This window comes from Narcine bancroftii, chromosome 1 (assembly GCF_036971445.1).
Source record: "Narcine bancroftii isolate sNarBan1 chromosome 1, sNarBan1.hap1, whole genome shotgun sequence".
Taxonomy (NCBI): domain Eukaryota; kingdom Metazoa; phylum Chordata; class Chondrichthyes; order Torpediniformes; family Narcinidae; genus Narcine; species Narcine bancroftii.
In genome coordinates, this window is record NC_091469.1 from 338,520,007 (window position 1) to 338,536,476 (window position 16,470).

The 16,470-nt window shown below is 37.5% G+C and overlaps 1 protein-coding gene across 8 annotated transcripts in view; it reads left to right on the forward strand.

The window, feature by feature from the left end:
* The window catches only part of fhod3b (formin homology 2 domain containing 3b), a 669,782-nt gene that overhangs the window by 633,992 nt on the left and 19,320 nt on the right, over positions 1 to 16,470 (forward strand). For all 8 annotated transcript variants that reach the window (XM_069909515.1, XM_069909535.1, XM_069909544.1 and 5 more), the window contains 3 exons: positions 5,625 to 5,786; positions 9,800 to 9,990; positions 14,847 to 15,039. In XM_069909515.1, the coding sequence (XP_069765616.1) occupies positions 5,625 to 5,786; positions 9,800 to 9,990; positions 14,847 to 15,039 (546 nt within the window). The remainder of the gene's footprint in view (positions 1 to 5,624; positions 5,787 to 9,799; positions 9,991 to 14,846; positions 15,040 to 16,470) is intronic.

Consider the following 16,470-nt stretch of genomic DNA (forward strand, 5'->3'; position numbering starts at 1 on the left):
TGATCAGGGTATACATATAGAGAGTTAACACTTTAGAGGAAGATCTTTCATCAGAACCCAAATCTAGGCTTTTGGGAGATAACAAGGCAGAACGAATTTTGGAGCCCAGTTTCAGAAAGATGGGGTTTAAAATAAGTCAGTTTGTAGAGTTGGACTAAAAACCAAAGAGAAGATTTATTGAGAATCACTGTCTCTGCCATGGCGATTTGATGTAACCTATTTCTAAAAGGATAATTGAGGGTTTCCGAGGCATATTACCTGGTTTGGAAAAAGAGAGAGGTATATAGCAGGTATAGATAACGTGGGGAAAATGAGGTATTTGAGGAGTATTAAAAAAAAAGCAAGATAAACCTCAAGAGAGAAATAAGGAATGGAAAAAAAAGACATGAGGTATCTTTGGCCGACAATGTGAAGGAAAATCTGAACAGGTATATTAAAAAAAGGATAGCAAGGGACAAAATTGATCCCCTTGAAGATCAGAGTGGTCGGCTTTGTATGGAGTCAAAAGAGATGGGGAAGGTCTTAAATTGTTTTTGGTTTTTCATCAATATTCACTCAGGAAACAGGCACAGAGTTGTGGGAAGTAAGAAAAACAAGTAGTGAAGTCATGGAGCTTATACAGATTAAAGAGGAAGAGTGCTTGCTATTTAAAGTAAATGGGATCTGGTTTCCTCTCACCATTCAAAACATACCATGGATGTAGGTTAATGGGGTATAAGTTGGGTGGTACAGACATGTGGGTCAAAATGGCCTGTACTGTGCTGTATGTCAAAGTTTAGCAAAAAATAAGGGTGGATAAATCCCCAGGGCCTGACAAGATATTCTGTTGGACCTTGAGGGAGGCTAGAGTAGAAATTGCAGGGGCTCTGGGTGAAATATTTAGAATGTCCTTAGCTACGGGTGTTGTGTCGGAGGATTGGAGGGTAGCTCACATTCTTCTGTTTTTAAAAAAAATCTCCAAAAGTAATCCTGGAAATTGTAGGCTAGTAAGTCTGATGTCAGTAGTAGGTAAATTATTGTAAGTTGTTCTAAGAGATCGAATATACAAATATTTGGATAGCCAGAAACTGGTTATGGATAATCAGTATTGTGCATGGTAGGTCATGTTTAACAAATCTTACAGAGTTTTTTGAGGAGGTTATGAGGAAACTTGATGAAGAAAGACTGTGGATGTTGTCTACATGGACTTTAGTAAGGCCGTTGCCAAGGTCCCACAAAAGAGTTAGTGAGGAAAGTTCAGATGTTAGGTATTCATGGTGAAGTAGTGAACTGGATTTGATAATGGCTGGATGGGAGAAGTCAGAGAGTAGTGGTGGATGATTGCTTTTCAGAATGAAGGCCTGTGACTAGTGGTGTGCCTCAGGGATCAGTACTGAGACTAGGGTGGCCATTCCAAAGGAGGACATGGTCAAAGGTTACAATGTTCAAAAAAAAAACATTTTTATAGGATTTAAACAGTATTGCTAAAACAACAAATGCATATGACATATTCATATATACAGGTACACGATCCTTTATCCAGAACTCTAGGGGGACTATGTGTTCCTAATTTTGGATTTTTCTGGATTTCGGAAAGCCCACCTGAATTATGCTGCCATATCCACCCCATCCCCTTCCAGTTACCCAGCCACCTCCCCCAAGCACTGGTCCCTCAGCCGCCTGGCTGCCTCCTCCAAGTGCCAGCCGCCTGGCCGCCTCCCGCACTTGCCGGTCCCTCGACCGCCTCTCCCAAGCGCCAGTCCCTCGCTATTTCCCCTAAGCACCGACTGGTTCTCTCCCCACTTAGCGGATTTTGGAGCTTTCCAGATGTTAGATGTCCAAATAAAGGATCGTGTACCTCTATATATATATATGTGTGTGTGTGTGTGTGTGTGTGTGTGTGTGTGTGTGTGTGTGTGTCTATAAATATATATATATATATATATATATATTATAGTGTGTGTGTGTGGTAACCTATGACCATGTCCTCCACCGTAGCTTGGACCATTGTTGTTTGTCATCTATATCAATGATCTGGCTGATAATGTGGTAAATTGGATCCACAAGTTTACAGATAACACGAAGATTGAGTTGTTGTGGACAGTAAAAGTTTTCAAAGTTTGCAGAGGGATCTGAGCCTGCTGGAAAAATGTGCTGAAAAATGGCAGATGGAATTTAATACGTACAAGTGTGTGGTGTATTTTGGAAGGATAAAGCAAGAAAGGACGTGCATGCTGAATGGAAGGGCACTGCAGAGTGCAGTAGAACGGAGGGATCTGGGAATATAGATACATAATTCCCTGAAAATGGATTCACAGCTGGATAAGATTGTAAAGAGAGTTTTTGGCATATTGGCCTTCATAAATTGAAGTATTGAGTACATGAATTGGAATGTTATAGTAAAGTTGTATAAGATATTGATGAGGCCAAATTTGGAGTATTGTGTACAGTTTTGGTAAGATATCAATACGATTGAAAGAGTGCAGAGAATATTTACTAGGATGTTGCCTGGACTTTCACGAACAGGTTAGGACTTTATTCCCTGGAGCGTAGAAGAATGAAGGAAGATTTGACAGAGATATTTAAAATTATGAAGGGGAAAGAAAGAGTAAATGTATATAGGCTTTTTTCCACTGAGGGTAGGTGAGATACAAACCAGACGACAAGGGTGCAGTGCTCATCAAAATGGTGGCAAGGAGGTGCCAGAGACACCCCATGCTCCGGTTAAGAAAGAAAGTGGAAAAGTTTATGGGGAACGTGAGGGGAAATTTCTTCACACAGAGAGTGGTGGGAGTGTGGAATGCACTGCCAGCTGGGGTGGTGAATGTGGGCTCAATTTTAACGTTTAAGAAACAATTTGGACAGGTATGTGAATGGGAGAGGTATGGAGGGCTATGGACTGGGTGCAGGTCAGTGGGACAAGCAAAAATGGTTTGACACAGAATAAAAGGACCAAAGAGGCCTGTTTCTATGCTGTAATATTCTATCGTTCCTTTGTGTTCTATTCTCCAAGTTGGTTCTAAATAACTTGGAGAGTAAAACACAAAAGTCTGCAAATACCATAATTGAAAAATTCAGATCGAAAAGTAAATCAAGATTATTTGCTTCAGGAATGTGAGGAAAATTGTAAAGCTTAGACTGAATGAAGTGTCCGATTTGTAGATATCTAAACAAATGTCTATTAGAAAATTTAAATTTGACAGTCAGTTGTTCAAAAGAGGCAAAATTAACATGAATAAAAAAAATCTTTAAAACTTTTGATACCTAATCTATCCCACTCCTTAATTCCTGTATCTAGTAAATAAGGTTGAAAAAGGTGGTTATCTATAATAGGCCTGACAAAGGCAAACTTTGAAATCCAGAGAATTTACTAAATTGTGCCCATATTCTCAACCTCTGTCTCAATTTCAGATTATCTGTAATTTAGCAAATGAAAAAGGTAAAAAGGAACCTAAAATTGCCAAAATTGAAGATTTTTTTTAGAAAGGTTCAATTTCCTTACTCCCCATGAAGGCCGGTCTCTTCATTTGTCAAAATGAAGAGGGAAAATAAGAGAAGATTATGTATATTGACTCCGCAATAATTTTCTCGTATAGGATCAATATCAATTATTTATAACAACTTAATGAGCACAAGAACAGTTTCAATGATTAGGAATGATTGGGAGCAAGATTTGAATATATCATTTTCAGACGAGGTTTGGAACACCATTCTTTATTTGATTAATAATCCTCATTTTGTGCCTAACAATGTTTGCTTCAATTTAAGGAGGTGCATAGAATGCACGTCTAAAGTCAAACTACCTCATTTCTATTCTGATATGTGGTAAGTGTAAAATTTCTGAAGCCTCATTGATTCATATGTTTTGGGAGTGCCCTGATTTAGAAAGATTTTGGAAAAATGTTCTCCCAACTTCATCAGTAGTTTTTAAAGATTAAATTAGGACCATGTCCTTTAATTACCTTATTTGGTTACTTTCTGGAAGAGGTTATATCTCTGACCTTAACCTAAAAGTGAATCCTAGCTTTTTCCTTTTTAATAGCCAGACAAGCAATTTTGATGAAATGAAAGGATAATGCTGCACCTACGTATATTCAATGATTACATGAAACATAAAATAGGTGCAGGAGTAGGCCATGTGGCCCTTAAACCTACACCACCATTCAATATGATCATGGCTGATCAGTTCCCGGTTCCTGCCTTCTCCCTTGATCCCTTTAGCCACAAGGGCCAAATCTAACCTACTCTTAAATATTGACAAGGAACTGGCCTCAACTACTTCCTGTGGCAAAGAATTCCACAGATCCACCACCCTCTGAGAGAAATTTTTCCTCATCTCAGTCCTAAAAATCTTCCCCCTTATCCTTAAATGCTTTTTTTTATTTGGGAAAAATAAACAGATACCATCTTAAAGATAGAAGGTTTGAATTTGATAAGATATGGAGCCCGTTCATGGATTACTATTACAATTTGAAGTTCTCGGTGGTGTGCATGCTACCAGGTCTCATGTCCGGCGCCTGAGGGTCACCATTTAATTCATATGCTCATTAAGTAGATAGGAACACCTTGTTTAGAGGTAGGGGGTAGATTAATTATATTAGTAGAGTTTTTAATTAATTGAGATATCTGGATCAATGGAGATTAATATTGTTTTTTTTCCTTCAGAACAAGAATCCTACTTTTTTTTCTTCCTCTATATATGTAATGACATTTTAGTTGTACTTAATATATGTTCAACTTAATATTAATGTTTAACTTAAACTTTTCTGATTGTTTAACTTACATTGGATATGTGTGCATATGATTTATGCCATGCTATTAATAAGATTATATGTACTTTAGATTTTATTATTATTGAAAAAAAATTTAAAAGAAAATATACCATAATTGAAGGAAAAATACAATGCTGGTGAAACTCATCAGTTCAGGATTCTTTCTTGATATAGCAAAGATAAAAATATATAACCAACGTTTCAGGCTTGAGCCCTGCATGAAGGTATGAAAGCCACTTCACTGAAAATGGAAAGAAATTAAACAAAGATGTTACAAGGACAATTCACAGTTTAGGAAATGAAGTAATTTAAAAATACTTAGGAAGTCAACAATTGTAGAGGGCAGAACAGTTAACTTTGCAGGTGGACTATAATGCTATTATGTCAGTAATTTTACTCTTTTTGACTAGCTATGGAGGCAAATAAATAGATAAGGAAAGAGGTCTATGGGGATGTGATGTCCTGCTCCTCTAGACATCTGTTAAGCTTAACTCTATTTGAAATCATTGTTTGGTGAGCTGTGATATTATCCCAATGGTCATATTGTCTCTGCTACATAATTCAGAGGATAGTCTTTTGCGGCAAATATCCATATTGTTCATAATGATATTTTGTGTATATTTTATTTTTAAAAACTTGAATGAAATATTATGAGTGAGATCAATGTTGACTCCAAGCTATGCCTTTACCTGTTTAAATAGGACTGGACTCGTGCTATGCGTGACAGAGCCTCTTCAATGTTTACATGGTCTCAGCTATAATTTATCAGATTTGAAGTTCCACTTTTAGAAGCAAAAGAATGCTGGCTTCAAGCACTCTGCATTTTTGTTGTTGTTGTCGTTGATTGAGCATCTTTTCTGCCTTTCCTTGTAGGCCAAAGGCTTTGAACTGGGGTACTTGGAGAAAGTTCCAGAGGTGAAAGACACAGTACACAAGCAATCCCTTCTGCATCACATTGCAACCATTGTGGTGGAAAATTTTCCAGAGAGTTCAGACCTATACTCTGAGATTGGGGCCATCACGAGGTCAGCCAAGGTATGTCAGCGGGAAAAAAAAAATCTGTCTGAGTATTATCCAGATGGCAAAGCTGTATTTTCCAGCCAGAGTTGAAGGTAACAAAAATATTGTTCTGCCTTTTACTCTAGAACTTTTAAAGTAAAGAAGGTTGGCATTTTGGAATTCTTCATTAAACCAGCATTTCAGGAATTAACCATCTTTAACCAGGTTTTTAGTTCTGACACAAATATATTTTTCTAGGTTGGGGGAAACATTGAAGAGTATATGCATCAGTCAAAAGACAAAGAAGGCTCTGAAGTAACATTCGGAAATTATGCACTCCTATCATAAAGACTGTTCTTATTTCCACGCAGTGGGAGTACAAAGCCAGCAACATTTCAGAACAAAGGTGGGGCATGTGGGGCCCAAAGCCCTGCTCGGCCTGTGATGGTGTTGGTGGTTAGCTCTCTCCTGCTGCTTCCAAAGCATTGCCTCATCCTCTGAATCAGCTGCTCAGCTTCAGTTCTTGCATTGGGTGGCAGTATCATTGGATTTTCACTGCAGTATATGGTGCAACACTACTTAGGCCCCAGAAGATGGTGATCCATCCGGGCGACAGGAAAAGACACACTTCAAACAAAAATTAGTTCTCAAGGAACATTTATCATTTCCTAACCTAGAAAAAAAATATAGCTGTGAGTTTGAGCACCCATTTCTGTTACATTTTAATCAAGTTGGGAATCAAAGCTACTGAACCATATCCTCTACCTGGCAGAACTCACATAAACTTTCTTTCTAGCCAGAATCACTGGCTGACGAGATCTCACAGTCTGTAAGGTGAATATTATATGTTTTTTTTCCCCTTCTCCCAGTGTTATCTTTAAAGGATAAATAAATACTATAAACATGGAGAAATTCTCTCCCCTTCAGGATCATCTGTGCCCACATAAGAGGGCAGATGGAATAGGTTTGATATTCCCACACCACACTGAAATCCCATAGACGTGAGTCTCAGGAGTAAGATTTGAACCAACAATTTTCCGCCATACAAGTGACCATTGAGCCTTGGTCAAAACCATGAGAGGGAGAGATGAAAAGATTTGCTGAGAGGCACAAATCTACATTGTGTCATGCCATTCAATATAAAAGGGATGCGAAAAGAATAACGTATGGGACCATCTGAAGGAGCTTCTGGCATTACTTGCCAGCCAGTATTAGTTGCCTGGCACCATGAGTGAATGAATTTGTAAAGTTGCTTTAACAGATTTGACTTAACTGTAGTCATATTCATTCAGACTCTGGATTTACTTCAAATCATCTCCTGACTCCCTGGCATTGTAACCGTCAAAAACAAAAAATAAAACAGGCTGGGAAAGTGTAAATGAATATTAAAGCCATGTGCAAATTTTTTAAAAAAATTCCTTGACAATGAGAGCATTTCTGTAAAGCTAGACATGTTAACTTCTGTTTTATTTTAAACCCACACTTGTATTTTATTTGCATCTCTATTAATCCACATAAATAAGTTTTATGTTACAGGGTGTCATAATATATAATCTTTCAATCTCAAAATGGCCTGGTGTGGATTGCTGTAACTATCATGCAATCCAAAGTATGACATTTAACACAAATTTGTTTATGTTTAAATGTTCTACGTAAACCAGAGCTGGTCTCCCAATATTGGATTTCATTTAAGTTAGAAGGAAAATAACAGTGGTAATGATATTTCTTTTTATTCTATCAGCTTGTTCTTGTTCTTCAGTTGTACAACACCACTCTATCCATTTTTCCATATTCTTAAAACAGATTAATTAAAAAAAAAACAGCATTGCCAGGAACAATGTGATTCTGGTGGCCTAATCGACGGATGTATAGCTGGTATGGCATCAAACTGCTTGACAATGTTGTTGTCAGCCTCATTAAGGACAAGATTACAGTCCAGTGGCACATTGGGATCTGTGCCCCTGCAGCCTCTTCCTCATGGGAGTAACCATTTACCATTAATCAAATGTGCCAAAGCACTAGGAACTGACATTTGCGAACTTAAGCACTCCACTGAGCATTGGCGCTTCTCTGGATGTCTTGTGTACCTTGATCAATGAAGGTTAACTATTTTACAAACTGAAAAGAGATTTTTTTGAAATGTTAATTGCCTGTTTACTCTAAAAAAAATAATATCAATCTTTCATTGGGTTCTATGGGAAACCAATGATTCCACCGAGGACCTTGATTAATTTAAGACAGTGGTTCTCAACCATTTTATTTCCACTCACATACCACTTTAAGTAATCCCTATGTCATTGGCGTTCTGTGATTAGTAAGGGATTGCTTAAGGTAGTATGTGAGTGGGGGAAAGGTCAAGAACCACTGCTCTAGACCCAATTGTTCCTGAAATATTTTACTTGAGAAAAATTGTCATTGGCCCATTTCCTTTGGAGTTATGAAACTGTGCACGTAACGAGTCAATTAGGTAAGATTAAAACAGTGGTTTTCGAACTTTTTCTTCCCGTCCACATATCACCTTAAGCAATCCCTTAATAATCACAGAGCATCTATGGCATAGGAAATACTTAAAATGGTATGTGATTTAAGGGAATAAATCCTCTATAACACAGGTGAACAGAGAATGGCTGGTTAAACCATGGGTGGTGTGAATATCCTGCTCATTTAACCTTTTCCCATCAAATGCCAGCATGTTAGAGGCTTAATAACAACCATACTTTAGTATAACCATCAATACAAGTGAAATTAATTCAGGCAAGTTCCTTCAATTTTAGAAAGTGCACTCAAGAGAATGAAGATGTCTTATATACCTAATTATCTCTGTCTCGGTGCTACATTATGATCTCTTTCTACATGCTGTTTCTTCTAGCAACCTTCTCTACCCTTCTGCTCATATGGGCTGCCACAGTTACTTTCAACTTGGGAAATTTAACAAAAGTACATTGTGGGCCTTTACATTCTGACAAACTTAGTCTTGCACATGCCTTGCAAGAGATTGCAAAACAAATCATTATTATTTGAGTTGATGGCTTTTGTCCTTGCATAGTTGAAATGTACTTCTACAGAGATAATGAATGGAACATTTCAATAATCAGAGATATTGTCATCAGTTTCGAAGCAGGGAAATGCAAGATTTTGAATTTGTCAGATTTTGGAGGGATGAAATGAAGTATCTTAATATTGAAGCGTAAATGTGTGCACAAATGTTTATTAGTTGACATATATATTTTAAACAGAAACAAATGGATTAGAAAAAGACCACTTGAGCCTTATTCATCACTGAAACAAGGTATTGTCTGATTTCATTGAAACATCAACTCTATTTTCTCTCCTATGACCTCATCGCCCCCCTACTCAAAATGCCTTTCCCCCTTTGCTTCCCAAGAATCCCATCTACTCTACACTTGTGGTCTTTTAAGCAGAGTTCTAAAGATAAGAGAGGATGATTCATTCCTGTGTGAATTTTATAAATGACCCCAAATTTTTAAAACCTTGATCTCTAGTTCTACATTCTATACAAGAAGAAACATCCTCACCACTTCCACCTTATTGTGATCTTACTTTTTGGGGGGATTTAATTTGAGGTGAGGAATGCAATGTGATGCCCTCTATTGTTCCCCCATTTGGTTATGCCCCTGCTCTCAAACTCTACCTCCTTCGCTCAGCTCCAAACATACATTTATCCATGGCTTGCTACCCTAGCATGCTATGGTCTTCTCCACTGCACCAATGGTTCTTAAAACCTTTAATACGGTCACTACCAGAAAGAGTATGCTAACTATCTTTCTAAACAGTAAGGAGAAGAAAACCATCTTACCTGTGAACAAATTAAGATCCTTGAAGCTAAATATTACTCTATCCATTAGCAAAAAATGTCTGCATGACATCTAGATTTGCTTTTTGGCTCCAGATGATCAAACATACTTTTTCTACGTTTGGTTCTTGTAATCTTAGTTTAGTTTAATTCATGAAATCAAAGGGAACAAAGTTACAATTAGTAAAATGATTGAGCAGGAAATTTTATTTTTTTATTAATCTGTCATTCTCAGGTTGATTTTGATCAGCTTCAGGAAAACCTTTGTCAGTTGGAAAGGAGATGCAAGGCCTCATGGGATCACTTGAAGGCAATTGCTAAATATGAAATGAAGCCCTCCCTGAAGCAGAAAATGTCTGAATCCTTGAAGGATTGTGCTGAGAGGATCATCATTTTAAAAATTGTTCACAGAAGAATAATAAACAGGTACAATTTGTTGATCTCTGATGTAAGTTAAATATGTTCTCGGGATCATTTTCTTCAGGCTTTTTATTTGGTTACAAACCATAGAAGTGGCCAAGTTCTCTCTTACAGATGCATCCGGTATTGAGGAAAAAAAAAGTAGAAAATGAAGCTGAGTCAAAAGTTAGTGATGAAATGTAAGTGAGAGATTAAACCTGAATTCAGGCACCTGCCTGATTTTGCTTATAGCTGTCAAAAGTATAAATATGTTCATTTTTAAAAAATGATATTGAGGAAAGGATGAACTATGGATTTGCTGAAGATCAAAGAGCAAGGTTTAACAGGAACCAAGATGATACGGTCCATTGGGCTCAAGAATACCAGCAGAATGTGTTGTTCAAAAGTAGCATGCCCACAATTAATGAAATCTTGTAATTCCAAGTTTCTCTGTCTTAAATGTTTGTTAGATTGCTGACCATGGTTGGATTCTCCTAAGGTTTCATCTGCCCACAGGTAGTCATGGAAATATCAGAAGTAAACCAAATGTTTAAACAGTTCACTGAAATAAGAGTTGGGAACCTGATTGAAAGAGATTATCCACCTGATAGCTTGACAAATAGATCAGTATTATGGCACCATGTGTTCAAAATTAATGTGCTGCCAGTGGCAGTCTAATCTGTCAGTTGTAAAATTTGGAAATTCAGGTGTGCACATTTTACAGTTTTCCGGTCGTGTATCATTCAATTATAGGCACTGCACGTCTGGATTTACAATTTGCACAAGAAATGTAAGGTTGTAAAATTTCTTCCCACTCTGCTCCCTCCAACAAGATGAAGATTGCTCCTGTGCACCAGATGTATTTATTTGTAGATAGTTTTCTTCTAAATAAGTTCTGTTGTATCTTGTATGTCATCCAAAAGCACCTTGCAGCTGATTGAACATTGATTTTGCTGTTGTTATGTTGGGAACATGACTGGTGATTAGCACACAGCAAGGTTGCACAAACAGTAATGAAATAATTGTCCAGATCATCATCTGTTTGACATTTTGTTTATGAGATGGGGAATTAGCACCCATGCCCTACTCTTCAAAGTAGTGCCATTGGATTTTCAGTTAAAAGGAAACTCTGATAAATACCTCAACCAACAGAACGGACCTGGCATTCTCTCAGTACAGCAGTCTCTGGTTAGTGCTTCAGCTCACAACTTGAGTGCTTGGAATTGATAGTACCATGCTGAGCTAAAGGTCATGAAGTGATCAATTTTTGGAGAACACCTAGTACTTGAGGAGTTTTCCTCCAATAACAGGGTTCACCAATAAAGATGCTGTTACTCACATCTTTATTCATTCAATAAAATATAAAGAACGGGCAGACAAATACAAAATCATGTTGGAAGTTATTTTTAATGTGATTTAATTCAATTTTATTTAAATCTTAATGTAGACTTGCACCCAGTTACAGGTCCTTCCAGCCCAAAAGCCTGGCCCATTGGCTCACAAATACTCACAACCCCCATACATTTTGAAAGGTGGGAGGAAACCAGACATCCGAAGTACCCCATGCAGACACTGGGAAAACTCCTTGCAGGCAGCGCCAAATTCGAACCAGTGTTGCTGGGACTTTCATTACATTGCGCTAATTCTGCCACCCAAAAACTATATGTCATAGTTTATTTTTGTTAATTTCTTTCATTATCTTATAAACTTGTTTGAAAAGCATAGATGTGAGATTTACATTAATTTCTCCTTAAAGGACAAGTCAATAGATGGCTAAAAAGGCACACGTGATATTTAAGTTGAAGCAGAGAATGTGATAACAGTGTGGTTGTGCTGGACCAATACACAACCCTAGTTGGACCATAACTTATAGACATTTGTTTTCACTGCATTTTGGGAAAAATCTGGCAAAAGTGGAGAGATTTATCAGGCTGTGCCAAAGACTGGAAATTTGTAGCCACATAGGAGGATTTGATAAGCTAGAGCTGCTTTCTTCAGAACTTAATTGAGATGTGTAAAGCTAAGAGGGGCACAATTGCTTAAATAGGAAGGATCAATTTTTTTCTGAGCAGACAAATCAAAAAGAAAGGGGCATTGGTTTAAAGTCCTTGTTAGAAAGATGAGCAACAGAATGAAGACATTTTTTCACCTGAGTTAGAGGTCAGGAATTCACTACTGAAAAATGGTAGAGGCAATAAACTACTCAAATGTATTCTCAAACAGCAGTGACTAGAGGGCTGCAGACCTCATGCTACCAAGCTCTCTCATGTCCAGCACCTCCACAATGGGCTGAATGGCCACAAAATTTCCACCCACCCTGATTCCAAAGTAGCGCTGTGCACCTGCAACTAATCAGGCAGGAAGTAATGAGGTCTGGATTCAATAATAGGTCTGGCTTCTCTATCCTAAGAGTGGATGGACCAGCCCCAAATGCTGGTTTCCTGGATAAGTGGTAAAAATTCAGTGAAATTGATTTCCCCCACCAACTACATGTATGAATCCATTAGTTTGTCTAATTAATTTGCAAGCATCTCAAGGAGAGGGTCAAGAACTTCAAATTCCTGGGTGTTAACATCTCCGAGAATCTGTCCTGGAGCCTCCATGTCGATGCAATCACAAAGAAGGCTTGCCAGCGGCTATATTTTGTATGGTGCCTGAGGAGATTCGGTATGCCACTGAAGATTCTCAAACACTTGTACAGGTGTACGTAGAGAGCATTCTGGCTGGTTGCATCACTGCCTGCATCACTCTCAGGACAAGAAAAAACTCCAGAGGGTTGTTAACTCTGCCTGCAACATCACAGGCACCAGACTTCACTCCATCGAGGAAATCTACATGAGGCAGTGTCTTAAAAAAGTAACCTCTATCCTCAAAGACCCCCACCACCCAAGTCATGCCCTCTTCACTCTGCTACCAACGGGAAAAAGGTACAGGAGCCTAAAGATGAGCACTCAGCGGCACAAGAACAGCTTCTTCCCCACTGCCATCAGATTCCTGAATAATCAATGAACCAAAGATACCACCTTACTTTTTGTGCATTATTTTTAAAAAATTATTATTGTAAAAGTGGTGTACAGGAATGTTTGCACTAAGATGCTGCCACAAATCGTTGAATTTCGTGACTTGTTATTGACAATAAATTCTGGTTCTCGGGTTCTGAAGTGTATTATTTATTACTCCTTTTATTTTCTCTTCATGGCTTAATTGCTCCTAATGTGCTTTTAACTGGGGAAAATGCAGCAAGTAAGACTTTCACTGCATCTTTACATCCTACTGGCATATTTCACAATAAATCCTTTCATTCATTCAATAATCCAATAAGGTGTAAAATTATTTGGTTCTGAACTCAGAGAAAAAGGAAGAGCATAAAGTGAGACTTTTAAGCAGAGAGAGACAAACAAGTTGGAAGGATCAACTTTGGAAATTTTTAGGCGTGTTCAGGTAATTTTTTTTTTAAGCCAGTAAACCTTTAGATAATGAAGATGCTTTCTATTTTTACAAACAGAAAGATAAAATACTTACTATATGGAATTTAATCGTAATCCTAACTCCATTTGAAATTGTGTCTTCAAAACTGCACCTCGAACAAAATCTTTAAGAAGTTGAAAGAATGACATGAAAGCCAGTCAAATCCCCCTGGTTGCACTATCAAGCAGGTAGAAAAAGGAAAGTGCAATCCTTGATGTGGAGACGAAATGTGTTCAGGGTGGTGCATGGGAACACTGCTGATGTTTGTACCAGATCAAAACATGAAATATAAATGCTGAGGGAATAGCTTTTCATTACCATTTTTCCAGTTCAGCACTTCTGTTACTTAAGATGAGTTTGGAGAAAGGGAATAATGATTCCTAAAGTTATGGGCTTGAATGCGTGATGTTCATAAAAGCTTGCTGAATATAAATTGACTGCTATGCTTCCTACATTATGATGTTAGCCACAGCTCATAATTGCTTTATTCATGTAAAGCATTAAGAGGTATTCTGAGGAACTGAAAGATCTATAAAAAGACCTTCATTGAATGAAAAATGAATGGGAAATTCCCTGAGATTAACCATTTATCGGGGAAAGCTATTCTGCTTTGCACTCTTGAAAATTGTGGAGTTATGCTTTCCAATGGCCTGTCTTTTGGGGACATATGATTATTTTGTCTAAATATCTAAAATTTCCCCAAGTATCTGTATAAGGCTTTCCTGGTACCAGTTTGAATCATCTAATAGTTTTATCTTGAATAATCCAGCAGGATGCAGACGTTATAGAATCTTCTGATGTGTGCCCAAAAAGCACTGTGCAAACTTGGACCAAAACATTTATCGTAGGTGCAGTTGACCATTTACTTTTCCAAAATCATCCCCTAAGTTTTGTTGTTCATGTTTGAAGTTTCCATTTATTATTTGACTGAGTATTTCAAGTGACTATGTCAAACTATTTGGCCCTGTACCTGTTCCATCTGTTGTTCATTTCAACAATGATTGATATTTGATATTTGCTTTGTTCTACCAAAAGGTAACAACCATGTAAATGACAATTCAATACTAATGGGCACGTGCATGGACTGGAGTATCAAGTTCAGAATAAGCAAGACAAGGAATTGTAGCTAAAAAAAAGTGTCAATAAGTTAGATTGGCTCTGTTATATCTGAAACCTGTCCGATCAGAACTAATCTCTATAACTTTGTATGTTGGGAAACTGTAGAAATGATTGTTAGGAAAGCTATTCTCAACAACATCCCATTAAGTGTTTGCAACACTATCATTATTCATCCTGTTAAAATGTGCAATTAACTGTCAAGCATGCACAATTGATCCAATGATCATGTGTTCACAAGTTCAAAGACTGGACAGATTATGAACTTTATAGGCCTGAGCATCCTCTTTGTCTTCTAGATTCCATGCATTTCTGCTGTTCATGGGACATCCCCCACATGCAATCAGAGATGTGAATATTCACAAGTTCTGTAAGATTATCAGCGAGTTTGCTCTTGAATATCGAACTACCAGGGAGCGAGTGTTGCAACAAAAACAGAAAAGAGCCAATCACCGAGAAAGAAACAAGACAAGAGGCAAAATGATTACAGATGTAAGTAAAATCATTATTGTTGATGCTGGTAGTTGGCGGTATCCATGAAATTCTGCTTTAAGAGCTTCAGATTTTCCTCACTAAGTTGTATGCAAACTGCTGGAATCCATGAACGTAATGCACTGCTGTACAAAGTTTCTCCACATTCGAACAAAGGCATAGTTTAACATTGTGGGAAGGATCTGTGACTCTGAGGATCTTTAACCAAAATGTTGCCCCGGGAAGAATTACTTTCTCTTATTGTGGGGCTGGTTAGAGTGACATTTGCTAGTCTTGCCTTATGCATTGCTGTGAGAGGCTTGTGATCAGCCCAATTCAGACCAATCTTCAATGCAGAGGAGTAAAAACAAAAGGCTGCTTTCAATTCTTTTTGGGGAAGAACGATGACCCGGATTGAAATGACTAACAATTAATTCCCCCATCCTTTGACTTGTTCTCTTCTGGAATGTGTTTAATCACGTGGAGTATTCTAGTGCAATCTCTCTAATGATTTAGAAAATGGTAGGATGAGCTCAACTCTGACCTTCAAAAATTTCCCAAATCAAATTTGTTTAATTACTGCCATTGTGAATTGCAATAATATCTATCCTCTTTGGTACAAGATTAGAGATAATTACTCATTCAAATAGAACAGTTAATCCTCTTGTGAACAGCCTGTGGTAGAGTGTTATCTACATCCATTTAGTAGAATATTAATTTCACAGTTAAATTAACATTTAATAAAATTGCCATTTTTTTTAGTTCATTATTGTCCTCTTAAAGGATGAAGGTGATGTGCCCAACTTATTTCTCAATGCACATTATATCTTAAAAACCAGATGTTCACAAGTTATGAATCACAGCTAGATAACATAGTACTCTTCTCAAAACAGACTTCGGGGATTAACTTGGTCATAAAGGCAGTGTTTCCGATCCTCTGAGATGTACTGGAGCATTGCCTGTTCATAAGTAACTGCATCTTTTCAATGATATTGGACATTTAACCATTGTCTTTCAAGGCGAAGAGTGTATGGTCCCATGTACGGCGGAAGAAAATGAGACAATTAATAATGTTCTTTATATGTAGTTGGCTTCTAATTATACAAGACATCAGCAGTCATTAAATTAAGTTGCTTAGGAATTTTTTTTTTGTAAATGGGAGCTGTCAGGTTGCACTTAAGGTGTGCCGATGAGCAAGACGGTATTATAAATTCCTTATGGCTTTCAAAAAAAACCAATAATTTTAACACAGTTACATGATAATAAAGTACTAGACATCAGTTGTACTTCCTTTCAACTCATTTTTTATTTCACTGAAGAACTCATTCAAATTCTCACACACACTTAATAGCCTACAAAATTATCCCCACCGCAAATATTAAAATGTCCACCTTCCTTTCTTGACAAGATATCTGTCAACCATTGACTCACATCATTTAACTGCAGATCAAA